This window comes from Lepidochelys kempii, chromosome 5, assembly GCF_965140265.1.
Source record: "Lepidochelys kempii isolate rLepKem1 chromosome 5, rLepKem1.hap2, whole genome shotgun sequence".
NCBI lineage: Eukaryota > Metazoa > Chordata > Testudines > Cheloniidae > Lepidochelys > Lepidochelys kempii.
Genome location: NC_133260.1, coordinates 123,176,203 through 123,201,956, shown reverse-complemented (window position 1 = coordinate 123,201,956; position 25,754 = coordinate 123,176,203). Strand labels below are relative to the sequence as shown.

Sequence of the window (25,754 nt, the reverse complement as noted above, 5' to 3'; positions counted from 1 at the left end):
TGGCTTGCCCCCGGTGTCTGGGCATCGTGTCATCTCATGCCACCTGCTGGCAGCTGCTCCAGCTCTGCAGTGGTCTGCCTCTTCCTATGCGTCAGCCCTCTGGTCAGGTCACTGAAGTATTAGCATTCCCGGGGTAACAGAAAATGTAACAAAACATAGACCCACAGTCTCAAGCCGAGTCTTTGGTATGACTCCTGACTCATTAGTCCTTCCAGCCCTAGTGTCTGGGGTCTTTGCTGTGGACTGGAAGGAGAACCCAGCCAGCCTCTTCTCTGGATTTCAGACCAGGGACCCTGTATTAAGCAGGCAAGGTCTGGCTACTCAGTCCCCCTGCTTCCTTCCTGGGTAACTTCCTCTGTGGTCATCTGCAGGCTTCCCCACCAGCCCCTTCATGGGTTCACTGTGAATCTATAGTCCTCTCAGGCTGCCTGCAGGACCGTGCGCAGGATTCCTCTCTGGAGTTCTCCAACAAATTCCAAACCAAAAATATAAACTTAAATCACTTCCACCCTCCTCAGGCTGGACCTTCAGCCCTTCGCAAGTCTTCCCAAATACTCTGCTCCACAGCTGAACCCCAGGGCTGTCTCCCTACAGTCTTGTCCCTATTTTGGAAGACCACCAGAGGAGCTAAATCCCCTCTTCTTGTGGCTTTTCCCGATACTTCTCTCCTTTCATTTAAATCAGCCCATTTGCAAAAGCAGGAACTCACAGGCTCCTCACTGCTGGGCCCCCCCCTTACTGAGCTTTCTCAATCCTTGTAAAGCAAAGTGACTCCTTTCCAGGTAGGCCTGATAATTGATCGACTTAACTCCCCTCCAGGAGCCAGCAGGAAGGATAACTGAGCTCTCAGGCACCTGGTACAGCTTTCAGAACCAGTGTGGGGTTTACACCCTCTCACTAACTATATTAAGTGAAGTGAATTAAGAAACCGCCCTATCACTTCCAAAGACATGGGGTTCAAATGCTAACTTTGGGGGTCAGTGGTAAAACAAGAGTAAGGTGATCACACCTGAGCAAAATTCCTGACACAGCAAAATTAGTGCACAAATTAGCTCGACAGACTATCCCTGCTGAAGGAAGCCCTGGCTCCAGAGTAACAGGATAGGAGTGAGGGGGCATGGGCATTGCAAAAGGTAACTAGAGGAGAAAGAACTGCTCTTTCAACTGTGGAAGCCAAAAGCTTTTTAAAAAAAAGAAGAAGTGGTTTCAATGACTGGATTAGGGCTTTTTAAAGTTCATCTTGCACGGGGAGCAAGAATTAAAATCTACTCACAGGCAAGAAAAACAGCAAAACAAATGGAACCACAGTTTTTATTGGAGTTTGTGTAGTACAAGAATAGTCCTTGTGGCAAAGCTGTACCAAAGTAACCACTACAAATCGTCTTCTGGAAAATAAGGACACTGCTAGTGAGGCCCCAGCTAGGTGGGAGGGAACAGAAAAGTGTCCATATTTCATCCAGACCTAATGGGGCACATCAATGGAATGCTATTCTCGAGGATTCTCCTGTACTTCTCTCTCGCTCCTTCCTGACATTAAGGTGTATGCAGCATGCCTTTGGGCTGGGAATGCAACATCTTCTCAGCTGCCCCAGCTTTTTCTACGGCTCTCCTTGCAGATTCTGGCCCTGAATCAGAAAGGTACTTAACCATGTGCCTAACTTTAAGCATACAAGTCTTCCCACTGAAGTCAACAGTACTTGTGCTTAAGTTCCCTCCTGCCTCAGGGCCTTTAACCGGTAGGCTATTCACATCGAAAAACCCTACCAGAATAAAAAAGTTCGGTGTGCTGTGCTGCCCAGCCCTTCCAAGCACCCCTACAAAAACAATCACCAGCACACAAACACACAGAGGGGGACATTTCTAGGAAGGACACAAGTTTCCCATCTTCCAATAGGTTTGTTGTAATCAGAGGAAAAGGTTTTAAGGGGGGGGGGGAATTACCCTAACATCATCCATTTAATACCCAAAGCTGACTTGCTATTTCAAGGCCTCAGGCTCATCACCCCTGGGGTTAGGGTTGAGTTAGGCTTTATTACTCCACAGCAGCAACCCCGACTCAGCAGTGTGGAGGGGGTGAGTGGGAATGACCATTGTGGGGTGGGGGTCCCATCAAGATTAAAGGGAAAGGCAGAAAGGAAGAGAAGATGAGCAGAGATCCCAAACCTGCCTCGCCCCACTCCCTAACCCAGGGTCACTTGTTCTGGAAGAGAACGTGGGTGGTGGAGAAGCAGTGACTGCCCTGCTGGTGACAGACAGACAGACAGACAGACAATCAGAGAAAGGGGCTGGGTGGTCGGCGGAAGAGATGACTCTGTCTCTCTGTGGCGAGACTCAGCCGATGTAGATCCGATGGAAGTCGTTGGCACCAAAGGCAGCATTACATTTGGGGCACTTGCGCTGCCGGGTGTCATAGCGCGTCTTCACACACTCAAAGCAGAAGACGTGAAAGCACTTGGTGAGCACAGCATCCTTCTTACGCATGTTGCAGCATGGACAGGTCAGACGCGCCTACAGGAGAAAAATGCTGCAGTGAGAGTCTAAGCTACCACACGTGACAGACCTTGGCTGAGCTTTCAGGTGCCCCAAGTGGAAAATACACCACCATGGAAAGCAGACTTTACCTTCTGCCCTAGGAGAAGGTGGTTCTCCAGTTACACAGTTAGGGAAGGCCAGTACTGAATGAATAGGAAGACTAAACCCTTTGGCTAGGAAAGAGTTAACAGGGGAGCGTGACAGAGTTTCTCACCTTGTAATCTTTGATCTCCTCCATCAAGATCTCATCACAGTTGGGCACCATATCAGGTTTCTTTGTAGTCTCCAACTTCCTACGCAACCTGGAGATGTCCTCCTGCAGGAGGATGAGAGACCAACAAACAAATTATTGGAGCCATTTTTCCAGAGAGCTTGTGCTTCAAGGGTACAGAACTGGGGCCCTTAAAGTGCATGGTAAAATATGCCAATGCTGTGCTTCCAACCATCTCTTCCCAGTGCACTGTAGAACAGCTCTTCACAGGAAAAAAGTGATTATATTAGATCTGTACTGGAATGTTGTCAGATCTCAAACTGGGCCAAGCCACAGGGGCTGAGTGCAGAAGGTAGGGGAAGTGAGAAAAAGGACACAGGCAGGGGCCAAAATGACTTATGGAGGAAGCTGGAAACAAAATAAAGTTGAAAAAAACCTGGAGAGCAGTGGGATATGATATGGACCCTTTTGAAGTTTCACTCTGGCAGGCAGAGGCAGACTGACTAGAGATGGACAGTGAGGGACTGTGGTCTATGGCACGTACCTGAGCCCGTTTGAAGTTGAACATATCCTTCTCTTTAGTCACACTGTTCTCCACGATCTCATCCTGAAAGTCATGTAGCTTCTTCTGAGCCAGCTCTAACTGTGCTTTGAGATCATCAGCAAGCTGGGCTGCATCCATTGCCTGTCAAAGGAGATGGCCATAGGATCATAGATATTGGAGATGGAAAAAACCTAGAAAAATCTTCTAGTCCCAATCCCTGCCCGCCCAAGACTGTGCCCCACAGTACTTTCAGGGTTTTCCCTCCAGTCTAGTTTTAGAAGATCCAAGCAAAGTGATTTACAGGACTTCCCTGGAGGGCCTGCTCAACAACCTGAAATTTCACTGTCAACAAGTTCTTGACAGTCAGCCTAAACGTTCCCTTTCGTAGTTTAATTCTTTAGTGAGAAACGCAGAGTAAGACTAATGCCCCTCCTTGGTGTTTATACCCTTCAAATATGTATAGCCTTATGTCTCCATGGTCCTGTTGCTCCTGGCTCTATTACCTTGTAGATATTTTGCCACTGTTCTGTTATTTAAACCAGATAGAGAACTACCACAATCATTATTTTTCCTCTTATGAAAGCCAGTATCTCATTTTCTTTGCTCTAGTCTTCCAACACCCCGCTAACTGTTCCTGATTTTCTTTTTTAAATTTGCCAGGGGATCAGTAAATCATTTAGCTAAATTCTCTTCATACCATAGGATGCAAAATCCAGAACAGCCGACTGTTGGTTACAAAGGGATGCTTTTATCTTCCCTCCTTAATAGTTGTTCAGATTTCTCTCCCAACATTTTTCTTGACAAGAGATTTAGAAAGGAGGGTAGAATCAGCGATACCAGTCCATCTAATTCCACTCCTTATTAACAGACCTTTTTTTTATTGCCCCTAGATATATTAATTAAAACCTCTCTCATTCCTCTGATGTCTTCATGCTCTTTTACTGTCTATCTTTTCTCTGCAGGCCTTAACAGACCCTGATCATATTCATTTGGCTGCCTCCTCTTTTTCCATTTGCAGTTTAGTTTTCCTTTTACCCTCAGCTCTCTTCTCAGTGTTTCATGAAACCACTTTGATTGCTCTTGTTCCTTGCATTCTTTATCAGTCTATTGTGCCTTAATCAGAACATTATTTGGTATTCCTCTGCCTTCTGCCACAATGGTGTAATGACATGGAATACCAAAATCCATCAGAGAAATCCAGTGCTAGCAGCCTTCCACAGGATGAAGAAAACTCAAACTTGTGAGCCAAGGGTTCATGCTCACCTTGCGTTTGTTCATCTCCAGCGCCTGGGTTCGGAGGCCTAGCTCTTTCTCTCCAGTGCCTATATTGCTCTGTAGCAGGTGTTCCTTTTCCTCCAGCTTCCGCACAACCTGTAACTGAGCATCCACCTTCCAAACGAGAAGGGTGGGGGAAGGAAGAGAAACGTTTGCTGCTGATATTTTGTCTTTGAATTTTCTTCTCCTTCCCAGATCACTATATGCTGCAACCATCACATTTCCCTATCACTGTGTTTTCTCTCCTCCCACTCCTACAACCCCACTTCTCTCTCTTAGGATGTGGACACATGGACAATCAACAGAGGTCAAATTATACATTCAATCAAAGGGACATTTTCCCACAGCTCCAAGGTGAACCTTCCTAAACCCAGCAATCGAACACTCAATAACTGGTTGTTAAACATATCTAGCCCGCTCCTTTGGAAGAGCACTTAGTGGAATCAGTCAAAAGCAATGGACATTTCCATGTAGGCTCCAAGAAGAGGCCTGTGGGAGGGGACAGCAACTAGAGCACCTTTTCTCATGTGATTAAAAAATCCCTCACCTTTTCCTTCTCCCAGCCCTACGTAGTGGTAAACTTCTCTCTCAGAAATTTCTCATTGCATTGGTCAGAGGCCCCCCAAACAGTGGGGTGTGCCCCCTAGGGGGGGGGCGCAGAAGAACATTCAGGGGGGCGTGGTGGTGTCCAGGCTGGCCCGCACTGGGGCAGGGAGGGAGCGCCACCCAGCCCTGCCCCACCCCCAGCCCTGGCTCCGCGCCTGGCCCGTCCTCAGCCTGATCTCTGCACCCAGTCATGGTTGCGCTCCTGCCCCTGCGACTCTGCTCCCAGCCCCAGACCTGTCCCCAGCTGTGGACCCCTTCCCCCCGGCCTGTGGGGGAACCGTGGCCCCACTCCCAGCTTCAGCAGGGACAGGGGAGGGACAACTCTGAACACTTTGGGGACCACTGGCATCTTTCAATGCACTACTGAAGAGGTTTAAAACAAGTCTAAGCAGCAGCTTGCCCTGATCCACTGGGGGAATGTCCCTACCCATCCTGTTTTCCCAACACCCCTCTTCTGGTTACCTGTGTCTTCAGGGTCAGGACCTGGTCTGCCAGCTCCTCCTTCTCCTCCTTCAGTAGTTTGTGGATCTGGTTTGACTTGATGCGTTCTGACATCAGCTTGAAGTTGGCATCATCCTTCTCCCGCAATTGCTGCATAAGGCGAATGTTCTGCTCTTGCATATCCTCAAAGGCTTGACCGGTGACATCCATTTCTGAAAGCAGGGCCTCTTCTTCCTAGAACCGAGATGAAACACACTGTAATTGGATTTCTCTTTTCCCCTCCACTATAGGGCGCTGAAACACTAATACCCTCTACCTTTATTTTAAGAAACAGAATTTAGTGTTGGTGAAAGATGCAGATCAACATCCTGAAGAACAGTAACATCCCCCTACCCAAAAAACAGTCACAACACTGAACTGAAGGATGCTCCACTAGGGGACAGATGGTAGTTCAGTCTCCATAGGCATTCAGTCCTTGATCTCTGTGCTAGGAAAGCCAACAAAGGTGAAAGTTGGCTCTGTTACATGGCCACCTCTCCACTAGGAACTAGACAGAGACCCGTGACCTGTTTAAAATTAGTTGATTAACAGCCATCAGATGGTAACATCTTTCAGCTGAATTTGAATTTAGGTCAATTAATCTAAAAGTCGATGATTCCATAGCTCATTACTACTCCCCCGAGCCATCCAGCCCCCTTAAACTCTGTCTTAAAATTCACAAAGGAAACAGGCAAGGTGGGATCAATCAAAGATCTCCACTATTAACTGACAAGGAACAGGGACATGCCCCATGTACTGATGCTCTATTCACCCTCACACAATTCTGCCTTCGTAATGCAGAATTTTCCAATCAACCAAAGTATCTGTTCCTTATACAATGGTATTTGTGTTATGTACACTACACCAATTGTTGCTATTTCTGAATCATATAAACGGTGAGCTTGTCTTAATTCCAAAGTGAATTAAGATATTCAGAATTAAAGTGGCCTTCATTCTGTTTAAGAGTGGCCACAAAGGAGTTTAATACTGTTAACTAATCCACTACGCATTCATAACTTTAGTTAATTTGGATTAATTTTCCTGAGTGTCCCTGTTTGGCCACGCTCTGTATAAATCTAGTGTAATTTAAAAATGCAACACCATCTTACCTCACCGCAGACTGACTCTCCCATCTCCTCACTCACCCCATGCATTACTCGCCTCAGCAGTGTTACTCTAGCCCGATGTGTGTGTGTGAAATTAACTCTTTCCTCACTCTGTCCCAGTTACACCATGATGATATTGCCTTACATGGCCATGTGCAGAGTTGGAATATCATCTGATGGAGGTGGCGGATGTGGGGTAGAAGTGCTCTCTCGATTAATTCCAGCCATTCCCTGATAAGGTTTGCCCCACAAGAAGGCCTTACTAAGAGGGCATTTCCATAAGCTCCTCTCACCTGCTTGGCCATGGCTAGTTTCTTCTGCAGATACTCGATCTGCTCCTCCACTGCCCGGATCTTGCGTAGAGCATCCTCATCTGCCATTTTTTTACTTTCTTTTTTCTCCTTGTCCTCCAGGTCCTTCACCCTCTGCCTCAGCTCATCCAGCTACAGCAAGGAAAAAATGGGATGAGATGGGGGGGAAGAGCGAAAGAGCTCTGAGGCTAGACAGGGAATAGAACAGCAAGAAGGACTCTGCTAAGAAATCAACCTTCCCCACAATTTTCCAAAGCCACAGAGAAACATTTCTTTAAAAAAAAAAAAAAAGGGGGGGGTGGGGAGACCCATTTTCTCATCTAGTCCAGTTCCCCAGCATGATGTTAGGAGGTACTATGCTATTGGAGGTGTTGCTGTAATAACTGGCCCACAAATTTATCCTAACTGTGAGGAGTGAGAGCTCATTAGATGTCACAATAACCTATAACAATCAATGTTGATGGGAAAAGGTGCAAAAGGGAAATAGACAGATTAAATTAATCCAAACAAAAAGGCCCACTGATATAATTCAAGGACGGTTTTAAAATCATGCCTGCTAAACAAGAAAAGTTTGGGACTGGAAATCAATGGTCCGAAATGTTGTGTTGGAAATTAGGCTTAATTGAGGGCAAAATAATGAGGGGATGGGCTATTCCACCCATCACTCCCTTTGGGGTCCTCAAAAAGGCTTTGGGGGTAAAAATTAGCAAAGGCAAAACAAAGGGGGACAATTGCTAACTGAAAGAAGAAGCAGAAGGAGAAAGTTTCACCATCAAAACTGCCACCCCTAGTATCTCCTGGGACCCAAGGATCCATTGGAATACCACTGGGCCTTCATTGACCTAATCACAAGAGATGTCCTGACCAGACCAGGCCAAAAAGGGAATGCAAATGACATCGCCACCTCCACTGGCTCTGGCTAAATCCCAAACACTACCTGGAATATAAGATTCTCTGTCTCTCACAAGGGTCCTTTTCCTTCCCTGCCTTATTTCTTTTCTTTCCTATCCCTCTTCTTTTTCCTTCTATTTGACAAGAGTCTGGCTTAGCCGGCCAAGAGTGCATATTTTGCAACACTGCTGTGAGCCTATGACGAGAGAGGCAACTAAAAGCAATGCCCTAAACAGCCTGATACTGAAACAAATCTGCCAGATCCCTAAGTGGTTGTAAGACCTGATGTGCCTGTTTTACTTGCAGCCTTGCTGCTGGAAAAACTCACTACCAAAAACAGAAGCTGCATTTTCTGTCACTGTTGTTCTCCCCACCCCTTGTTCATCTTGTCTTTTAGAAAATGGATTGAACTTTAACAACAGCTCCAGCCCATCTCAACAAACTTCTTCTCTTTTCCCCAAAAGAACAGTTACTGCTATCTTTAATACCATCTAAAAAAACCTGTCAAATAGGGGGGTTTCCCCTCTAAAAACTCTCTCTAGCTAAGGGGAAAGGGAACAAGCTATGTTAAAATAAAAGCCTTACATGATACTTTACATTTCAAATGCTTTCCCTTTTTCCCTGTATCTTTAATAAAAGGTTAAAAAATGGGTGTGCTTGCCATGGCATTAGGCAGGCTGAGGTCTCTGTATACCAAACCTTTTCTCAAAATGTGTGATGCTGAACGATGACAGGGTCATGTTAACACCTTTAACTCTCTGGGCCCATTTATTCCATCTATAGGATGCGATATAAACTGAATTCCTGACCAGAATCACCATTAAAGATTCCATGGCACTTTCTTTTTAATAAGAGTAAATACATTAACCCTACTCTCGCGGTTAATCCTGTATCGATAATTACATTCTGCCTATCTACATTCCCTCTGCCATGTCATTGGGATATAGTATCCTTCACTTTCAATCACAAATCTTTCTCTGATTATCCAGTTTAGTTTTAAATACCTCAAGAGATGGGGTTTATACCTTTTCCCTTGGGAGATTATTATTCCACAGTCAAACTGCACTATAATAAATGTCTCCCTAATCATTCAAGTTTAATTTTCATCCCAGTTCTACCCCTTCAGGAAGCCTTTTCCCCCTTGCTGTTCAAACCACTCTAATACTTTTACACACACCAGAGAGCCAATAAGATGCACATCATCATGCTGGATAGTAACATTATTTGCCAGAAAGGTAGATGAGTGAATCATCAGCCAGATGGACACCTCACAACCTCAATGATGAAGGACCATTCAAAGGCCAGTCCTCTGCCTGCACTCCCAGTCTGTCCCAACCTTAAGCTGTCTGACAGAGGAAGAAGGGAAGGACATTCTGGAGTCAGGAAGAGGAAACAATAGCCCTTCAACACGCTTGAGGAGGGCATTTCAAGAACAACCATTAGATGGTGAGGGGCAAGAGAAAAAGGAGGACAGTAATTGCACATAGTTACCTCAGCTTTGGCCTTCTTCTCGGCTGCCATGAGCTGAACTTTGTCTCTCTGTTCTTTTGGGGCTGAGCGGTACATGTCTAACAGCAACTTCATCTCCTTCTGGCTCTCCTGGGCTTTCCTGGCAACCGTGAAAGAAAAACAGCAATTTGAATACATGGGAGAAACGCTATGGTGTGATGCTGTCTGCCTGAAAGCAACAACAACATTCTCTCAGCATCCTCCAATGCAGGCTTCTGTGTGATTACTGGGCTCGTCCTACTGTGGGCACACGTACATACTGTACCTGGAACAATGCAGAAACACACATCGGAGGGTGAGCAGAGACATTCTGAAGTGGACTCAGACTAAGAAGGAAAGAGAGCAGCAGAAGAACTTACCTTGGTAGTAAACTCTAGACTTTCTCAGTCACTGATCCACGACAAGGAGGAGCATGGTCTTTGATTGGAAATCTGCACCTGACAAGCCCCACCCCCTACAGATATCTGCAACCAGTAAGGTTTGTTGATTGAGGAGGACCTAAATACCACCTCCACTATGTGTTCCCTGGGCACAATCGTAACACCAGTGACCCAAGGAAAGAGTTACCTTTAACTCCAAAAGCTAGTGTCTTAATTCTGGTAATCAGGGGTTTCTAGCTATGCTCCCTGGACACCCCAGATTAGGGCACGATGCTGGAAAAATAGGAAGAAGAATTTCAACAGTACTTCTTACTTGAGATCAGCTTTCAGCTGCTTGATCACTTCAGCCTCTTTCTTCCTCCCATCCTCATGCTTCCCCTTCTCCTTGGTGGACTCTCTCTCCTTCTCAGACTCCTTCTGCTTCTGCTTCTCTCGCTCCCGTTCTTTCTCCTTCTCCTTTTCCCGCTCTCTCTCCTTCTCTTTCTCCTTCTCGCGCTCCCTCTCCTTCTCCCGTCTCTCGCGCTCCCTCTCCTCTTCATCTCGCTTGGCCTTGGCATCACTGGCATCCTCGGGGGCAGCCTTGGGCACAGACGCCTGGGCAGAAGAATCATCAGGCTCCTGTTTGATCTCCGGTGGTTCCTCCTTGGTCTCTTCAGTGCTGGACTGGGACTGCAGGAGGGCACTCCCACTGCGGGAGCGAGTCTGGGGTGGGGAGAGGGGAGCAATGGGGAAGAAACAAAGGGAAACAAAATCAAGTAAATGGAAGAAGTTCTCAGCCAGAACACATTTCTCACTGCCAGCCCTGTAGGATTCCCTTACACGTTTCCCTCAGAGATGCTATTGCCAATACTTTTAGAGAGCAGAATGCAGCCATGGAGGGAGGTCCACCCTGTGGGAGGTGGAAATCCAAGAAGAGGCTTCTGCATAGAGCCTGGCAGAAAACTGCAGTTTATCCCCTGGGGCCTGGTATACTTTTCCCAAAGCCTGTGGCACCAGAGAGACATTTACACAGGCAAACTATGAGACAGACTGGTAGCCTATGCTTTGCCATAGCAGGTTTTTTCATCTTCCCCATTCTCTCCCAGCATCTCCAGCTCCAGTACCTTGCTCAGGTCGGACTGGGCCTCCCTCAGCTTGCGCTTGTACCTCAGCACTTCCCCCTTCAGCTGGTGGTTGTGATTCTGGAGGCTGCTGATGAGGTGACGCATCTCCCGATTTATTGGACCTATAAAAAACACACACACGTGGTCTAGTTATCACAGGCCACAATCAGCTCTGCCCTCCAGACCTCAGAGTATTTTTCTTGGTTTTTTGAAAAGTCCTTCCATTGTATCAGTATATTTCTGCTAATGATGTACCCAGAAGGGAATGAAATGCACCAGGGACAGGCAAAGGCACAGAGAAAGACTCATCTCCCTGCTCCAAGGCATGGTGGCTTGGACAACTGTACTGGTCCTATTTGCCACCGTATCTTCTTGCAAATCACCACTGTAGGTCTCTCTCAGCATTACTGCTTCACAAATTTCTTCTTCCCATCAAGAATCTGAGTACAGGAAAGCAGTGCTACCCCATCAGAAGTCTCTTATTTCAGTGCTATTTAAAAATAGTTTTTTGCCCCTCTCTGGTGGAATTTAAATATGCCAGGGTTCTGGTTATAAAGCCCAGTTTCCTAGACAAAATCCCCTCTCTCAGAAAAAGAGCTTCCAATAACATAAGAGGGATATTCTCCCTACACAATCTCTCCACTACCAATAACCAACTAATTCTCAAATATCCTGGAAACCCTTGTAAGAACATTTGGCCACAGCCAGAAAGACAGAAGATAACTTGACACCAGTTTGTCTTATATGTCTAAGGAGCATTTTTTCTGAGATAGAGCAGTGCAAACAAGTATTTAACAAGAGCAGAGAAAGCTCCAAAGGCGGCATTCTGCTGAAATCATAGAAATGTCAGGCTAGAAGAGGCCTCAAGAGGTCATCTAGTCCATCCCTCTGCCTGAAGCACCCTGACAGGTGTTAGTCCAACGGAGACTCCGGGAGCCCCTAAATGCCAATTGGCAGAGTGTCCCCCGCAATAAAATAACTCACCTCTGGCCTGACACATTGCCCGATCACATACTTGTCATATAATGTATTATATGTAAACTGGCGACATGCTGGTCCCCGAAATCACTGTGTATATACAGGTTACAAACAAAGATTTACAGAGGTGCACTGAAAATATGTTTTTAAAATGTGTTTGGGAGGCATCGATGAACCCCACCTGTTCTAGACAAAGAAATGTGTATTTGCTTGTCTGACTGACTTGGTTACAGGCAGAGGACAATGAGTACCTTTGCATGCAAAGTAAATAAACCCATCAAGCTAAACAAGCAGAGGAGAAAACCGTTTACCAATCATGTTGGGTGACGGAATCTGCACCCTAGAAAGCCTTCCTGGCTTCTGAGTCAGAGACAATGGACTTTGAGTAATACAAGGGGAGCAAAAAAGATCCTTTAGTTATCCACCACTGGTGGGACATTGGGTACAGCACCCCTGTGGAAGCTGGATCCCCTAACATGAAGGGTTAGAGATGCTGACAACTTGATGCAAGAAACAATCGTTGTCAAAGCAATTTTCTAACTTGCTAAAATTAAGTTTTAGTCAATAGAAAGCATGTTTTGTTTTGTTTTATTTGTAATCATATTGTCTCTTATTCTTGCTTAGTACAACTTAAATCTCTGCTCTTTGTTAATAAAAACTTATTCTTGTTTTAGTACAAAATCATCTCAGGGCTGTGTATTAAAGTGAAGTGTGAGTCCCCAGCTAACCTAACACCTTTACGTGTGCTCTGTCTGTCTCTTTGGAGGCAACAAACTTAATTGCTGTGAGTGTCCCGTGAGAGGGACTGGACACTACTGGGAGACATCTTGGGGGAACTGAGGTTCACTGATTGTTACAGGCCAGGCAAGGTTTAGATTGGCATAGATTTGAAGAGTTTGCTAGCAAGGCAGACAGGCAGGAATGTCAGGGAACTGACATACAACTTAGCAGGAGCAAAGCTCTCACCCTTGCTAAGGCAGAATGGTAACACAGTGGCTCACAGTTCTGCATGAACTGAGCATTATGTCACACCAACCTGTTCTTAAAAACCTCCAACAACAGGGATACCACAACCTCCTTAGGTAACCTGTTCCACTGCTTAACTATCCCTATAGTTAGAAAGTTTTTCCTAATATCTAACCTGAATCTCCCTTGCTGCAAAGTAAGCCAATTGCTTTTTGTCCTACCCTTGGTGGACCTGGAGAATACCTGATCATTTCCTCTTTATAACAACCTTTTACATATTTGAAAACTGTTACATGCCCCATCAGCCTTCTCTTCTCTAGATTAAACATTCCCAATTATTTCGGCCTTTCCTCATATGCCATGTTTTCTAAACCTTTTACTTTTGTTGCTCTCCTCTGGGCTCTCTCCAGTTTGTTCACGTCTTTCTTAAAGTGTGGTGCCCAAAACTAGACACAGTACTATCACTGAGGCCTCATAGTGCCAAGTAGAACAATGTTCTCCTGTATCTTACACATGGCACTCCTGATAATATATCCCAGAATGGGAGGACTTGTGGCACCTTAGAGACTAACCAATTTATTTGATCATAAGCTTTCGTGAGCTACAGCTCACTTCATCGGTGCCACAAGTACTCCTTTTCTTTTTGCGAATACAGACCAACATGGCTGTTACTCTGAAACATATCCCAGAATGACATCTTACTTATTTTGCAACAGCATCACACTCTTGACTCATATTCAGTTTGATCTACTATAACTCCAGACCCTTTCCAGCAGTATTACCACCTAGCCAGTTATTCCCTATTTTGTAGTTGTGCATTTGATTTTTCCTTCCTAAGCGTAGTACTTTGCACTTGTCTTTGCTGATTTCAAACCAAATTCTCCAGTTTATCAAGATCATTCTCAGTTCTAATCCTGACCTCCCACTCTATCATTAATGAAAATATTGAATAGTACTGGACCCAAGACAAACCTATGTGGGAGCCTGGTATATATATCCTCCCAATTTGTCAGTGAGCCATTGATAACGAAGGCTATGATTTTGGCACAGGCATTTTTATTAAAAATCACAGACAGGATACAGGCAACAAACTAAATCACAGATTTATTGAAGCCCGAACTCCACTTCCCAGGACCAAAGCCCAAGCCCCACCACTCGGGGCTGAATTATTACAATTTTCAAGAAGTCAAAGAGGTCTCATAAAAATCACAGACTTCCTGACTTCCATGACAGATTTGTAGCTTTACAGATAACTACTCTTTGATTGTGGTCTTTCAATCATTTGTGCAACCACCGTACTGTAATGTCATCTAGACCATATTTCCATAGGTTACTTATGAGAATGTCATTTGGGACAATGTCAAAAACCTTAAAGAAGTCCATATATATCATAGCTACTGCTTCCCCTCCACAATCCACTACCCTGTCAAAGAAGGAAATCAGATTGGTTTAGCATGATTTGTTCTTGACAAATCCACACAGCCTATTACTTTTCCCCTTATTACCCAGCAGGTTTGAACATATTGTTTAATAATTTGTTCCAGTATCCTTCCAGGTATCAAAGTTTGGGTGATTAGTCTATAATTCCCCAGGTCTTCCTTTTTCCCTTATTTGAAGAGAGGTACTATGTTTGTTCTTCTCCAGGCCTCTGGGACCTCACCCATTCTCTAGGAGTTCTTGAAGATAATCACTAAATGTTCAGAGATTAAGTACCTGAGGGCAAATTTAACTAGGCCTGGCTAATCTGAATACATCTAAAATATCTATGAACTTTTTCATTTGTTCTTTGCCTATTCTTACCAAAGATCCTTATCCTTTGCTAATACTAATGATGTTAAGCATTTGGTCACAGTTAAAGTGAAGACTGGAAGTAAATACTTCAGCCTTCCCTGTGTCATTGCTCTCCTTCCCCATTAAGTCATGGACTAACACTTTCCTACATCATTCTCTTACTTCTAATGTATTTTTAGAACCTTCTCTTATTGTTTATGTCCCTTGCTAGTCATGACTCATTTTGTGCCTTAGCTTTCTGAAAAACAACCTCTGTTTACAAACAAAATAGGAAAAAAAATGGTACCTGCTTGTTCATTGGCAGCAAGTGTCTGTTCAAACTCTATCCTCAGCATCTCATACTCCTTGCGGACCTGTGCCAGAGTGTCCTCTAGCTGGATCACCTCTGTGCGCAGCTTCTTGTGGAGACTGACCTCATCTCGCTGGGGAGTAAGAGGGGAGAGAGAGAGATTAGTGCTATGATCTAGGTGTCTCACATTTCCTCATCAACCTGCTTTTATAAAAGAGGAGAGGATTACTACCCTCCTAAAAAAACAGAACAACAACTGAGCTTGCAAAGACCACTGCAGAGTGCTTGGTCCACTCCAAGGCCAGTCAGAGGGCTAGGGCGGAGTGGGCGATCTGAAAGAGGAGAAGATGGAGGAATGAGGTGGTTACCTCGATGAGTTCCACCTGGCGCTGGTGTGTGCTGCGAGTGCCGTGAAGCAGAGTACGTGCTTCGTCCAGATGTGCCTTCAGCTGGAGACTCTCATTATACAGGACTGAGAACTGGGACTGCATGCAGCGGTACTCAGGAGTCTCCTTCACAGCCTCTTCCACCGCCCTCCGCAACTCCGCCTGGGCAGAGACATACAGTCCCATGAAGAAAAGGAGAGAAGCGGAGAGAAAAGAAATGTTACCTCAGAGTGGATGCCAACACAGGGAGATAACAGAATTCCAAAGCCCATTCTCCTTCCACATCCTTCCTTTGGGTAGATAGAATTTCCACAGGGCAAGGTAATGGCTTTGTGAACGATCCCATTTGCAGGAGTTTTTCAGTACTGATTAAAGTTACTGGTTTAACAGCCTGGAGTCCAGAGACATGGCACAGACAGCAGCATGGTAAACTTCCCTTCACCACACAGCTAGCATGCCTGACCTGGACCTGGACAAGCCAGCTCTAGGAGTGAGGTAACTCATTCTCCTGGCTCACTCGATCTTCCTGTCACCCAGGCCGTCATTTGAGGCAGCATCAAGTTGGAACAGTTCTGAGTCAGCTTGTTCCACCCATTGCAGAAGATCTAAAACCCTTTTCTCCTCTTTCACTTCCATTTACTAGACTCTTTCTCTCAGTCAGATAATTGGATTTGTGGAGTATTGAGCTCTGCATTAGTTCCCCACAACCAGACTATGAGTTGGGGAGAAAGGTAACCCCTGTCCTTCTGGGCAGTTATTAGAGTTGACAGGTGGGCATTGAAGATTTAGTGAATTGATTAAACCAACACACAGAACAGGAAATAGACAGCTACGATTCCCTTTATTGACCACATGGTGTCACCATTATACCAGAAATGCTAGTAACAGCAAAACCCCAGGTTCCCATTAGCATCCTGACCTATTGCATATAAAACATCACCCAAGCACAGAGAATGTGCCTGAAACAGAGACAGACCAGAAAATCTAGCTTCACAGAAGGATCTAAAGAGCTTTTACACAGATTCAACAGAGTGAAACAGAGAGGAGCCAATCACATCCATCCACCTTCACGTTTCCCAGAGAATTTTGCTCCTACCTTCAGTTTCTCATTCTGTGTCATCACCTCCTCGAGATCCTGGCGCAATTTTTCCAGCTCACTGAGGCGGTTCCCGGCCAGCTCCTTGTTCTCCTCCAGCTCAGCGTTCATTTCTTCAAACTGAAGAAGAAACACAAGAGTTTTTAAAAATGTATTGAAAAAACAAATTTTGTATCTATCTAGCTACAGTACTCATATTACCCAAAATACCATAGTATCAGTCTTTAATGTTTTTATCCTCATAACTCCTGTGACATATACAGGGCAGTGCTATTATCCTTGTTTTAGAGATTGGGAACTGATGTCCAGAGAAGCTAAGTGACTTGCCTGAAGTCACACAGGAAGTCTCAAGGGACTCAAACTCAGGTCTCCTCAGCCCTAGGCTACTGCCCTAACCACTGAACCATCCTTCTTCTCCCTCACCAATCAAAGCCTCCCCTCACCCCACGGCCTTAGGTTTTACCTTGCGAGCATTGATGGTGATCGTACCCCCGTAGAGGCTGCTCCCAGCTCCATATACCTTGTAACCTTTCGAATTCACCTGCAATGAGGATGAAGATTGTGTAACAAAAGTGTTTAATACTTGAATCCTGCCCCACTTCCTAACCCATTCACACAAACAGAAGACAGTCACTCCATCCTTAGCTCACGTTTATTATGCCATTCCAATTAGCAGTGGTTTAGCAAGGTAGAGGAAGGCTCCATAAAGATCCCCCTCTCTTTCTCTCAGCAATATTCCCTCTGAAGATGTTAACAGGTGTTGCTGAGCTCCAAACTGCTCTAGCCCTGGCTCTCATTTCAAACAGCTTGGTGATTACCCGTTCCAGCACATCAGCGAGGTGCCGGTTGAGCCGCTGCTCTCTCTTGCGGATCTTGTCAATATCCCACTGAAGGTCGTCGATCATGGTCTCCAGCACACACACCCGTGACTCTGCCATCTCTACTTTCTCCTGCAACTTGGAGAACTGCAGCCAAGGGACAAAGGAGAGCATGGGTTAAGATAAGCAGCAGTGTCTGATTCACAGCCTTCCAGGATTGCTCAGCACTAACTTCACTCACTCAGTCTTGCCTTGTCATTTACTTTTAGTCTTTGGCAATTCTACAGTGTTCATTACCAGGGCATCTGTATTTTGCTCAGGAGTCACTCTGAGAAAAGGGGCAGGATAGCACTGACAGTGGTTCAAAATTTCAGGCCGGGGCAGTGAAGGAAAAAATGGGAAGTGAAGAACTCAAGACGTTTGCGGCTTTTGGTGAAGTTAGGTTGAAGCTGCCTAAATGCATTATATATGGGGCACTGAGTTCTGCATTTAAATATTTATTTCTTACACACATCCTTCGAGCGTTCATCTGACAGGCCAGCTTTCTAACTGGTTAACCAGAACTGGAATTTCAAGAGCTGAAGGAAAACCTGGCTAGTAATTCATACTCCTTGCAGGTAAAATCATTTTGTAATGAAGGCTCTTACACCTCAAATAACCATCAGAACAGAAGTAGTATGTCAGCTCCAACGTGCCAGCTGTTTTTAAGAGCATCTTAGTAGCAACTCCCTGCTTTCTCTCCCCCCCAACTATGCCCTCAATCCTCTTTTCCTCTAACAATAAAACCAGGTGTCCCTTTAACACTTGGATTTAGTTTATTGCTCCAGTCAAGTTTGCCATGTACTTTACCACATGATTCTGCTTCAGATTCACATAGAAGTACAGTGCACATTACAGTTCTCCAAAACTAATTACTCTTCCCTTAACCTTTGCTCAGAACTTGAATTCTTCAGACCTAATCATCCCTGGTGCTCTACAGTTCACCCTCTCCATGGCAGTAACATGCTTCCTATGCAACAGTAACCAGGATCGTTCAGTATTCCAGACAGGGATCAAATAAGCACAAACACACAGACAGATTCCGTTTTTCTTTCTTGTACCTCTTGAGACATGATTCGGTGCTTTTCCTGGAGTAAATCAGCCAGTTCCTGCAGCCGTCCATTTTCATGTGCAAGGTAGGAATTTAGTTCCTGGACTGCTTCATCCACCAGCGATGCATCTGAAGGCAGTGGGAGGGAGGAAACGAAAGGGGAGTCATGGACCAGTGTCTTCAATTCAGCAATCAGCAAGCAAAGGGGAAGGGTAAACAACATAATAAACCTATTTAGGGTGGTGGAAAGAGAAAAGTGGAGGGGAATCTCAATGAAGACAGTTGCTCAACCCTTAGTTCTTATCTATTATGTAATTTCAGTTAGCAGTCTCCCAAATATCATGGGTACCGCAACATTTAGGCACATCTGGGCAGTGGGGAAAATTATGGACAGAACAAGAATTCACTGTCTGTTGTGCAGAGCTGAGTGAGGCTTTCCTAAACATACAAACTCAAAACTCAGGCCAGCTTCACAGACTTTTCAGGGAACTGAGCCTAGGAATTAAGTGAACCTGAGGTCATTTTTATTTTGAGGTGAAAGACATGGAAATCTCAGCTGCTTTTGCAGAATTTTTCTTGAGTTCATTTGAACCTTACACAAAGAACCTTTTCAAGGAATTAGCCCGTTTGGAATTTGCAACCTTCCCTCAGCGCTATGTGGTTACCATACATCTCTGTGTCAAATAGTAACATACCCAAGGAATCAGACAGCTAACTTCTTGTACAGGTGAATTATTGCCTCAAACTACAAAGAATCCAAGAACTGTCCTCCAAAAGCCCACATTGCTGGTGAATTGTGAAAGGAAGGAGGCTGGTACCAGTTTCCATTGTTCCCACTTTGGATATAATTTCCACACTGCTGGTCTTGGCAGCAGCTTTTGTGTAATGGCAGGTTACGTCAGGGTTATAAGGTTCCATTGGGACTTCAGTATTTCCAAGTGGATAAGCAGGTGATTCAGCACTGGAGGTGCCCGCCACCTAGACCCCACATACAAGGCACAGTTTTCAGCATTCAAGTAGTTTAACTATCTGAAGAAGGACTTCAGCGCTGAGGGACAGATATTCAACAGAGCTCAGCAGCCAACAGACCCCACTGTTCTCAAATAGGAGCTGATGGGTGCTGAGTGCTTTGGAAAACCTGGGCATTCCATTCTGATGCTTAAGTCTGAGAGGGAAAAATCTGGCCCTTACCACTTACATGGCAGGAACTGGTTCACCCCTGATTCAATGTGTTAAGAAAGTTGGAATTTGCGAGCATAGGCTCTCACAGTCAACCGGCTCTGTCATACCTCCACTATTTAGCTTGTGGGACAGCATGTCCATCTTCTCCTGAAGCTTGTCATACTTTGTCACAATTTGGGCGACAGCTCGGCGAGAGGACTCCACACGCTCCTGCAGCTGAGACTCCATCTCCTCACTGGTACTGCTGGCCAGGGTGGCTAGGAAGGAGAATGCTGGCTCCAGCCCTTCTCCTGGGAGACAGAGGTGAAGGAAATGGACGAGTGTACATTTGTATGTAGTGGAAGAAGTAGTCTCCAGTATCTGCAAATCATTCATTTTCCCAGAGGGCACAGAACATCAACACTTCCCTCAATGAAGTCCATCTTCCCAACCCGCCAAAGACAACATACTACATGGCACAAGGCCTCACCTCGCTCCCTCTCATCCTTACGTTCCTGATTGCTGTCTGAGTCTGGTTCTGGTTCTGGCACCACCAAGGCTTTTCGTTCAGACAGAAGGTCTCCAAGACCTTGCTCCAGGTCATAACGTTTAAGAATGATGCGGATATTTTCATCAAACTGGAAGAAGGGACAAATGAGAAGATACATAACTTGCACAGCATCAGAATGAATGAGACAAGACCACAGAGAGAACAAGACACCTCGACTGAGCATGCTGCGGACCTGACTCCAGTAGCGGTTCACAATCAGCAGAGAGGCATCATCGGTGGCCTGCCGCCGCTCCAGCTTCTCAATATGCTCACGCAGCTCATCCTCGATGGCCTGCCGCTGGTCCAACATCTCTGCCAGCTTTCGGTTCTTAGTCTGCAGCGTCCGGATGTCCAGCTCCTCCTGTGCAGAGGTGAGAATCACATCAGTACAGTTAATGCAGCACAGGCCTGTTCTACCCCTTTCTATAAAAGGACCTTTCAGCAAGATCTTTGGGCTTGGGCGAGGATGAAAACAAAACAACAACATGGTGGAGTCGAGGAGGTTGGTTGTATTACTTGCAGGACATGGCTGGGATCAATTAGTTGGGGGTTCATTAAGGAAGAAGTTAAGTGGGGTGCCGCAGATATACATACTGTTGAGGAAACACCTCCTAACTTAATGGTCTCCACTGTTGTTCCTGAGTCTTCGACCCCTGCCTTTTTCTCTGGGGGCCCAGAGGGGCCAGGCTCTGCCGCCGCCCGCTTGTTGCCAATCCCAGACATTGTGGGTAAAGAGTGGAGATTCCCAGCTCTTCCTAAAACACAAAGGACAAGTTTAATAAACATCTACCATCTAACCAGTACTATTTTAGGGATTTCTAGCATGCTTACCACTATGGTATCTGCATGCCTTACACACCACAGGAACACAAAACACAACAGCGGATTGTATACTCCAGAAAGAGACCCCATGAAGGATTTAGAAGATAAGGATTTAAAGTAAACATTACAAGAAATTGGCTGGGCTAGTATTATGAATGTCAGAACAATGTATGATGAGATACTACAATAAAAAATATTAGTCCAACAAGTTCAGAACAAATCCTTGAACCTTGTTAGTGCCTTAACAAAAGACTCCTGTTGCCTTCAATGGTCTTCGGGATCAGGCTCCTGGAGAGAATATCCTAGAACATTAGAAGTAAATTAAAACTTTGTAAGTGGATATGGTCATCTAACTTTGATATGTACATGCAAAGAAATCTAAGAACACTTTTTAAAATGCTTAGAGATCTACTGCTTAAAAGTGATATATAAGTGCTATGTATTATTCATTTTTTATTTTAACTGTAAGCTTTTTAGGATGGGGTTTGAGACCACTGTCAAGACCTGAATATTTCTTATAATATAAGCTCTTTGGGCAAGGATTGCATCTTACATGTTTGCACAGTGCTTAGATAAATGGGGCTCCTATCTTGAATGACCTACTACAATATAGATATTTAAATGTTAATTTCTCATATACATATGTATTTTATTGTTTCTCTCCATTTTTATTTTAATGGATCTTAAATAAAAGACTTGAAAAATGCACTAATCATAAAAAATACCAACAAACAACAAGAAGGGGGACAGAACTGCTCCATCTGATGGCTTACAAAAGAGGTCTCAGATGTGGCAGGGGATTGGTACAGTGATGTTCTCCATCAGGATTCTCACACTGCAATTCCGACCAGAGTCAGGACTAAAGGGTTTGGTAACACTCCTCCTTATACCCCATACGTCTACCGCACATTTGGACTCTGTTACAACTGTGCTAGAAGGAAATGCTGTGGTTCAGGGCTGAGGTGCACTGGCAAAGCTCAGCAGCAGATCTTTTCATATCTGCCAACATCTGAAGGCTATAAATAGGAACACTGGAGTGAAAGTCTGAGGCTATTTCTTTTAATTCCACTGAAACCTACTGCTTTTTAAAGGCTTATTAATACTCCTTGACCTATATATTGAGAAAGGAAGGAGTGGAGACTTCCTGCAGCAAACACACCATAACTTGGTTGAAGTAGCCTGTGTAATCACACACAGTTTCCCCATATTTTACTGTTTTTAAATGAGGTGCATGTGAATGGGGTACTGGACATTTAAACCTAGTGCAGGGGTTCTCAAACTGGGCGTCAGGACCCCTCAGGGAGTCACGAGGTTATTACATGGGGGGGTCACAAGCTGTCAGCCTCCATCCCAAACCCTGCTTTGCCTCCAGCATTTATAATGGTGTAAAATATATTTCAAAGTGTTTTTACTTTCTAGGGGGGCTTGCACTCAGAGGCTTATTATGTGAAAGGGTTACCAGTTCAAAAGTTTGAGCATCACTGACCCAGTGCTAGTGAAAAGCATTAGCTTGATGATCCTGAAGACTGAAATCCTCCAGTAAGTGAAGAAAGCAGCAGCATGTTTCTCCACACTGTCCAACCTCTAAGCTGGTGGGATCACATCCAGACCCAAGAAAGCATAGGTCAGCCTCTGTGCTGGCTCAGTCCTTGGCCTCCCCACATCCTATTGCTTTTATAAAATGACCCTCAGTTGCATTTTTAAGAGAATTGTTAGATGAGCCTATGAGATTACATCAGGAAAGTGGCACCATAACAATCCTTATTGACCAAATTTCTCCCACCATAGTCAGATCCAATCCTCCCTGAAGTCAGTGGGAGTTATGGGTGCTGGCCACTTGATATAAAGAGAGGTAGAGACCCTACAAGTCCTATTGAATTGAAAGGAGGGTCTGGGAGCAGGTTTTTACAGTTTGTCCATCTTATGAAGAATTTTACTGTCGGTGTTTCAAGAATATCTTTAAAGGGCCACTCTCCATTTTAATTTGGCCCCCAAATAATTTTAAAAGTAATAATCTGCAAAATTCAAGACCACCATTTCTATTACAGGTTTCCCCCCAAATTGAGATTAAACCAAACCAAACAAACCAATAAACACTTCCTAGAAGTGTTTTTTACCCAAGCATTGTAGCACTGTACTAGTGCAGGAGAACCTGCATGAAACAGACTAGTTCATTTTCAGGGCCAGATCCTCAGATGATGTAAATGGACACAATTCAACTGACCTCTCTGATGCTGAGCCCATTCACAGGAGCTGAAGATGTACCTCTACCTACAAGCTGAACAAATATAGTTTTTAAACTTCTTTCCATTTTAATCATTTACGGTGGTATTTCTAATAAAGCTAAGAGATTAGGTTCCAAACCTGCAACCACTTGCTTTGCAAGCATATGTGAGTAAAGTAATTAGGCATGTGCATTAAATCAGTGGTTCTCAACCAGGGGCACGTGTACCTACCTCTGGGGGTATGCAGAGGTCTTCCAGGGGGTATATCAAGTCATCTAAATATTTGCCTAATTTCACAACAGACTACATCAAAAGCATTGACTAAAATTTCAAACGGAAAATGATTTGTTTATACTGCTCTATACACTGAAACGTAAGTATAATATTTATATTCCAATCAATTTATTTTACAATTATATGGTAAAAAAAGAAGTATTTCAGTGGTAGTGTGCTGTGACACTTTTGTATTTTTATGTCTGATTTTGTAAGCGAGTAGTTTTGAAGTGAGGTAAAACTTGGGAGTACGCAAGACAAATCAGACTCCTGAAAGGGGTACACTAGTCTGGAAAGTTGAGAGCCACTGGATTAAGTGCTTTGCTCAATCAGAGCTTTATTTTGCAAGACGCTCTTTTAACTTGACAGTGACCCTTTCAAGTGTCTTAGGTTTTGAAGTCACCTTCATAAAGCTTGTTACAGCAGGTCCACACAGTCCTTGAAATGTCCTTATAAAGAGCCTTGACATCTGCAACATCTATAAGTTCAAGTCTCTCCTTCTCCCACTCCCTTCTCTCTCTAAAATTTGACTGAAGGAAGATTTTCAGTTCCTTGTGTTTAACAATTTCCCCATTTTTCAGGAGAACATGCTTTTGTTATTTCGGTGATCGTTTTTCCACAGAGAGCATTGTTAACAAGAAACAACAAGAAACCAGAACCAACAGGCTGACAGAAAAAAAAAAAAACACTCTCACAAAATATCTGTGCATGCCCTCCTACCCTCAGGGGTGATATCCACAATACCACACATAGATAAGGCACTGATAACCCACTGATCAAGTTAAATCCCCCCCCCCCCCACTCAGACCAGGGACAGAGCTGATACTGACCCCCCAACATACACAGACCAGGGGCTGACCCCTACACATCACAATGAATTGATACTCCCCCTCTCCCCTATCCCAAGGTCAAGTCCCCCACTTCCTTTCCCTGACACTTCCCCCCACACACCCTAGCACAGATGCCAGCCCCCTTCCCCTCCCCCTCCCGCCAACCTGCACCCAGGGGCCAAATCCCCCCTCCCCCCGACACTACCTCCCCCCCACCCCAGCCCAGGGGCCAAATCCCCCCGACACTCCCTCCCCCCCACCCCCAGCCCAGGAGCCAAATCCTCCCTCCCCCCGACACTCCCTGCCCCCCACCCCCAGCCCAGGGGCCAAATCCCCCCTCCCCCCGACACTACCTCCCCCCCACCCCCAGCCCAGGGGCCAAATCCCCCCTCCCCCCGACACTACCTCCCCCCCACCCCAGCCCAGGGGCCAAATCCCCCCGACACTCCCTGCCCCCCACCCCCAGCCCAGGGGCCAAATCCTCCTTCCCCCCGACACTCCCTGCCCCCCACCCCCAGACCAGGGGCCAAATCCTCCCTCCCCCCGACACTCCCTCCCCCCCACCCCCAGCCCAGGGGCCAAATCCCCCCTCCCCCCGACACTCCCTCCACCCCAGCCCAGGGGCCAAATCCCCCCGACACTCCCTACCCCCCACCCCCAGCCCAGGGGCCAAATCCTCCCTCCCCCCGACACTCCCTGCCCCCCACCCCCAGACCAGGGGCCAAATCCTCCCTCCCCCCGACACTCCCTCCCCCCCACCCCCAGCCCAGGGGCCAAATCCCCCCTCCCCCCGACACTCCCTCCACCCCAGCCCAGGGGCCAAATCCCCCCGACACTCCCTGCCCCCCACCCCCAGCCCAGGGGCCAAATCCTCCTTCCCCCCGACACTCCCTGCCCCCCACCCCCAGACCAGGGGCCAAATCCTCCCTCCCCCCGACACTCCCTGCCCCCCACCCCCAGACCAGGGGCCAAATCCCCCCTCCCCCCGACACTACCTCCCCCCCATCCCAGCCCAGGGGCCAAATCCCCCCCCGACACTCCCTGCCCCCCAGCCCAGGGGCCAAATCCTCCCTCCCCCCGACACTCCCTGCCCCGGGACCCAGCTGCCCCCCCAACCCGGCCCTGATCCTCACTCACTCACCCCCGGCCCGGCCACTGCTCCTCACCTCCGGCCTCCCACCCCTGACCCTGCAGGAAGCGGTCGGTGACAGCCGCTCCGCCAATCCCCGCCAGCTTCTCACGTAGTGTGTCGCCCTTCGTAAACATGGCGGCCACCTGCCGTTCCCGTCCACGGGCTAGGACGCCAGGCTGCCCTTAGTAAACATGGCGGCCACCTGCCGTTCCCGTCCACGGGCTAGGACGCCAAGCTGCCCTTAGTAAACATGGCGGCCATCTCCCGTTCCCGTCCACGGGCTAGGACGCCAGGCTGCCCTTAGTAAACATGGCGGCCATCGCCCTTCTCACTTCCCTTGAAATCAGCGGAAGCGAGGTGCCTAAGTGTCTTGGAGGACCTTGATTTATGCTCCTCCTG

The 25,754-nt window shown here is 46.1% G+C and overlaps 1 protein-coding gene across 4 annotated transcripts; it reads right to left on the bottom strand.

The window, feature by feature from the left end:
* Window positions 1-1,295: 1,295 nt before the first annotated feature.
* Window positions 1,296-25,490, bottom strand: RNF20 (ring finger protein 20). 4 transcript variants are annotated; one of them, XM_073345712.1, is made up of 20 exons: window positions 25,390-25,490; window positions 20,668-20,828; window positions 20,267-20,434; window positions 20,014-20,161; window positions 19,652-19,834; window positions 18,373-18,491; window positions 17,273-17,419; window positions 16,918-16,995; window positions 16,455-16,574; window positions 15,341-15,520; window positions 14,970-15,105; window positions 10,949-11,070; window positions 10,159-10,547; window positions 9,448-9,565; window positions 7,048-7,197; window positions 5,631-5,843; window positions 4,551-4,676; window positions 3,288-3,428; window positions 2,747-2,848; window positions 1,296-2,508 (listed from the first exon to the last, which is right to left on the bottom strand). In XM_073345712.1, exons 1-20 carry the CDS (start codon window positions 25,487-25,489, stop codon window positions 2,332-2,334), a joined length of 3,078 nt encoding a protein of 1,025 aa, XP_073201813.1. In that variant the 5' UTR covers window position 25,490; the 3' UTR covers window positions 1,296-2,331. The 4 variants fall into 4 exon arrangements, with proteins under 4 accessions (XP_073201813.1, XP_073201814.1, XP_073201815.1 ...); XM_073345713.1 differs by having other exon boundaries at window positions 25,365-25,471; XM_073345714.1 differs by lacking the exon at window positions 25,390-25,490 and adding an exon at window positions 23,797-24,180.
* Between the last annotated feature and the right edge of the window lie 264 nt (window positions 25,491-25,754).

Coding starts and splice junctions, on each gene's coding strand:
- RNF20 (XM_073345711.1), bottom strand. CDS start 20,859: ATGTTTATTAAACTTGTCCTTTGTGTTTTAGGAAGAGCTGGGAATCTC. Junction 4,677..5,630: donor TCCTGACCCTGAAGACACAG/GTAACCAGAAGA, acceptor CTCGTTTGGAAG/GTGGATGCTCAGTTACAGGT. Junction 2,849..3,287: donor TCAACTTCAAACGGGCTCAG/GTACGTGCCATA, acceptor ATCCTCCTGCAG/GAGGACATCTCCAGGTTGCG.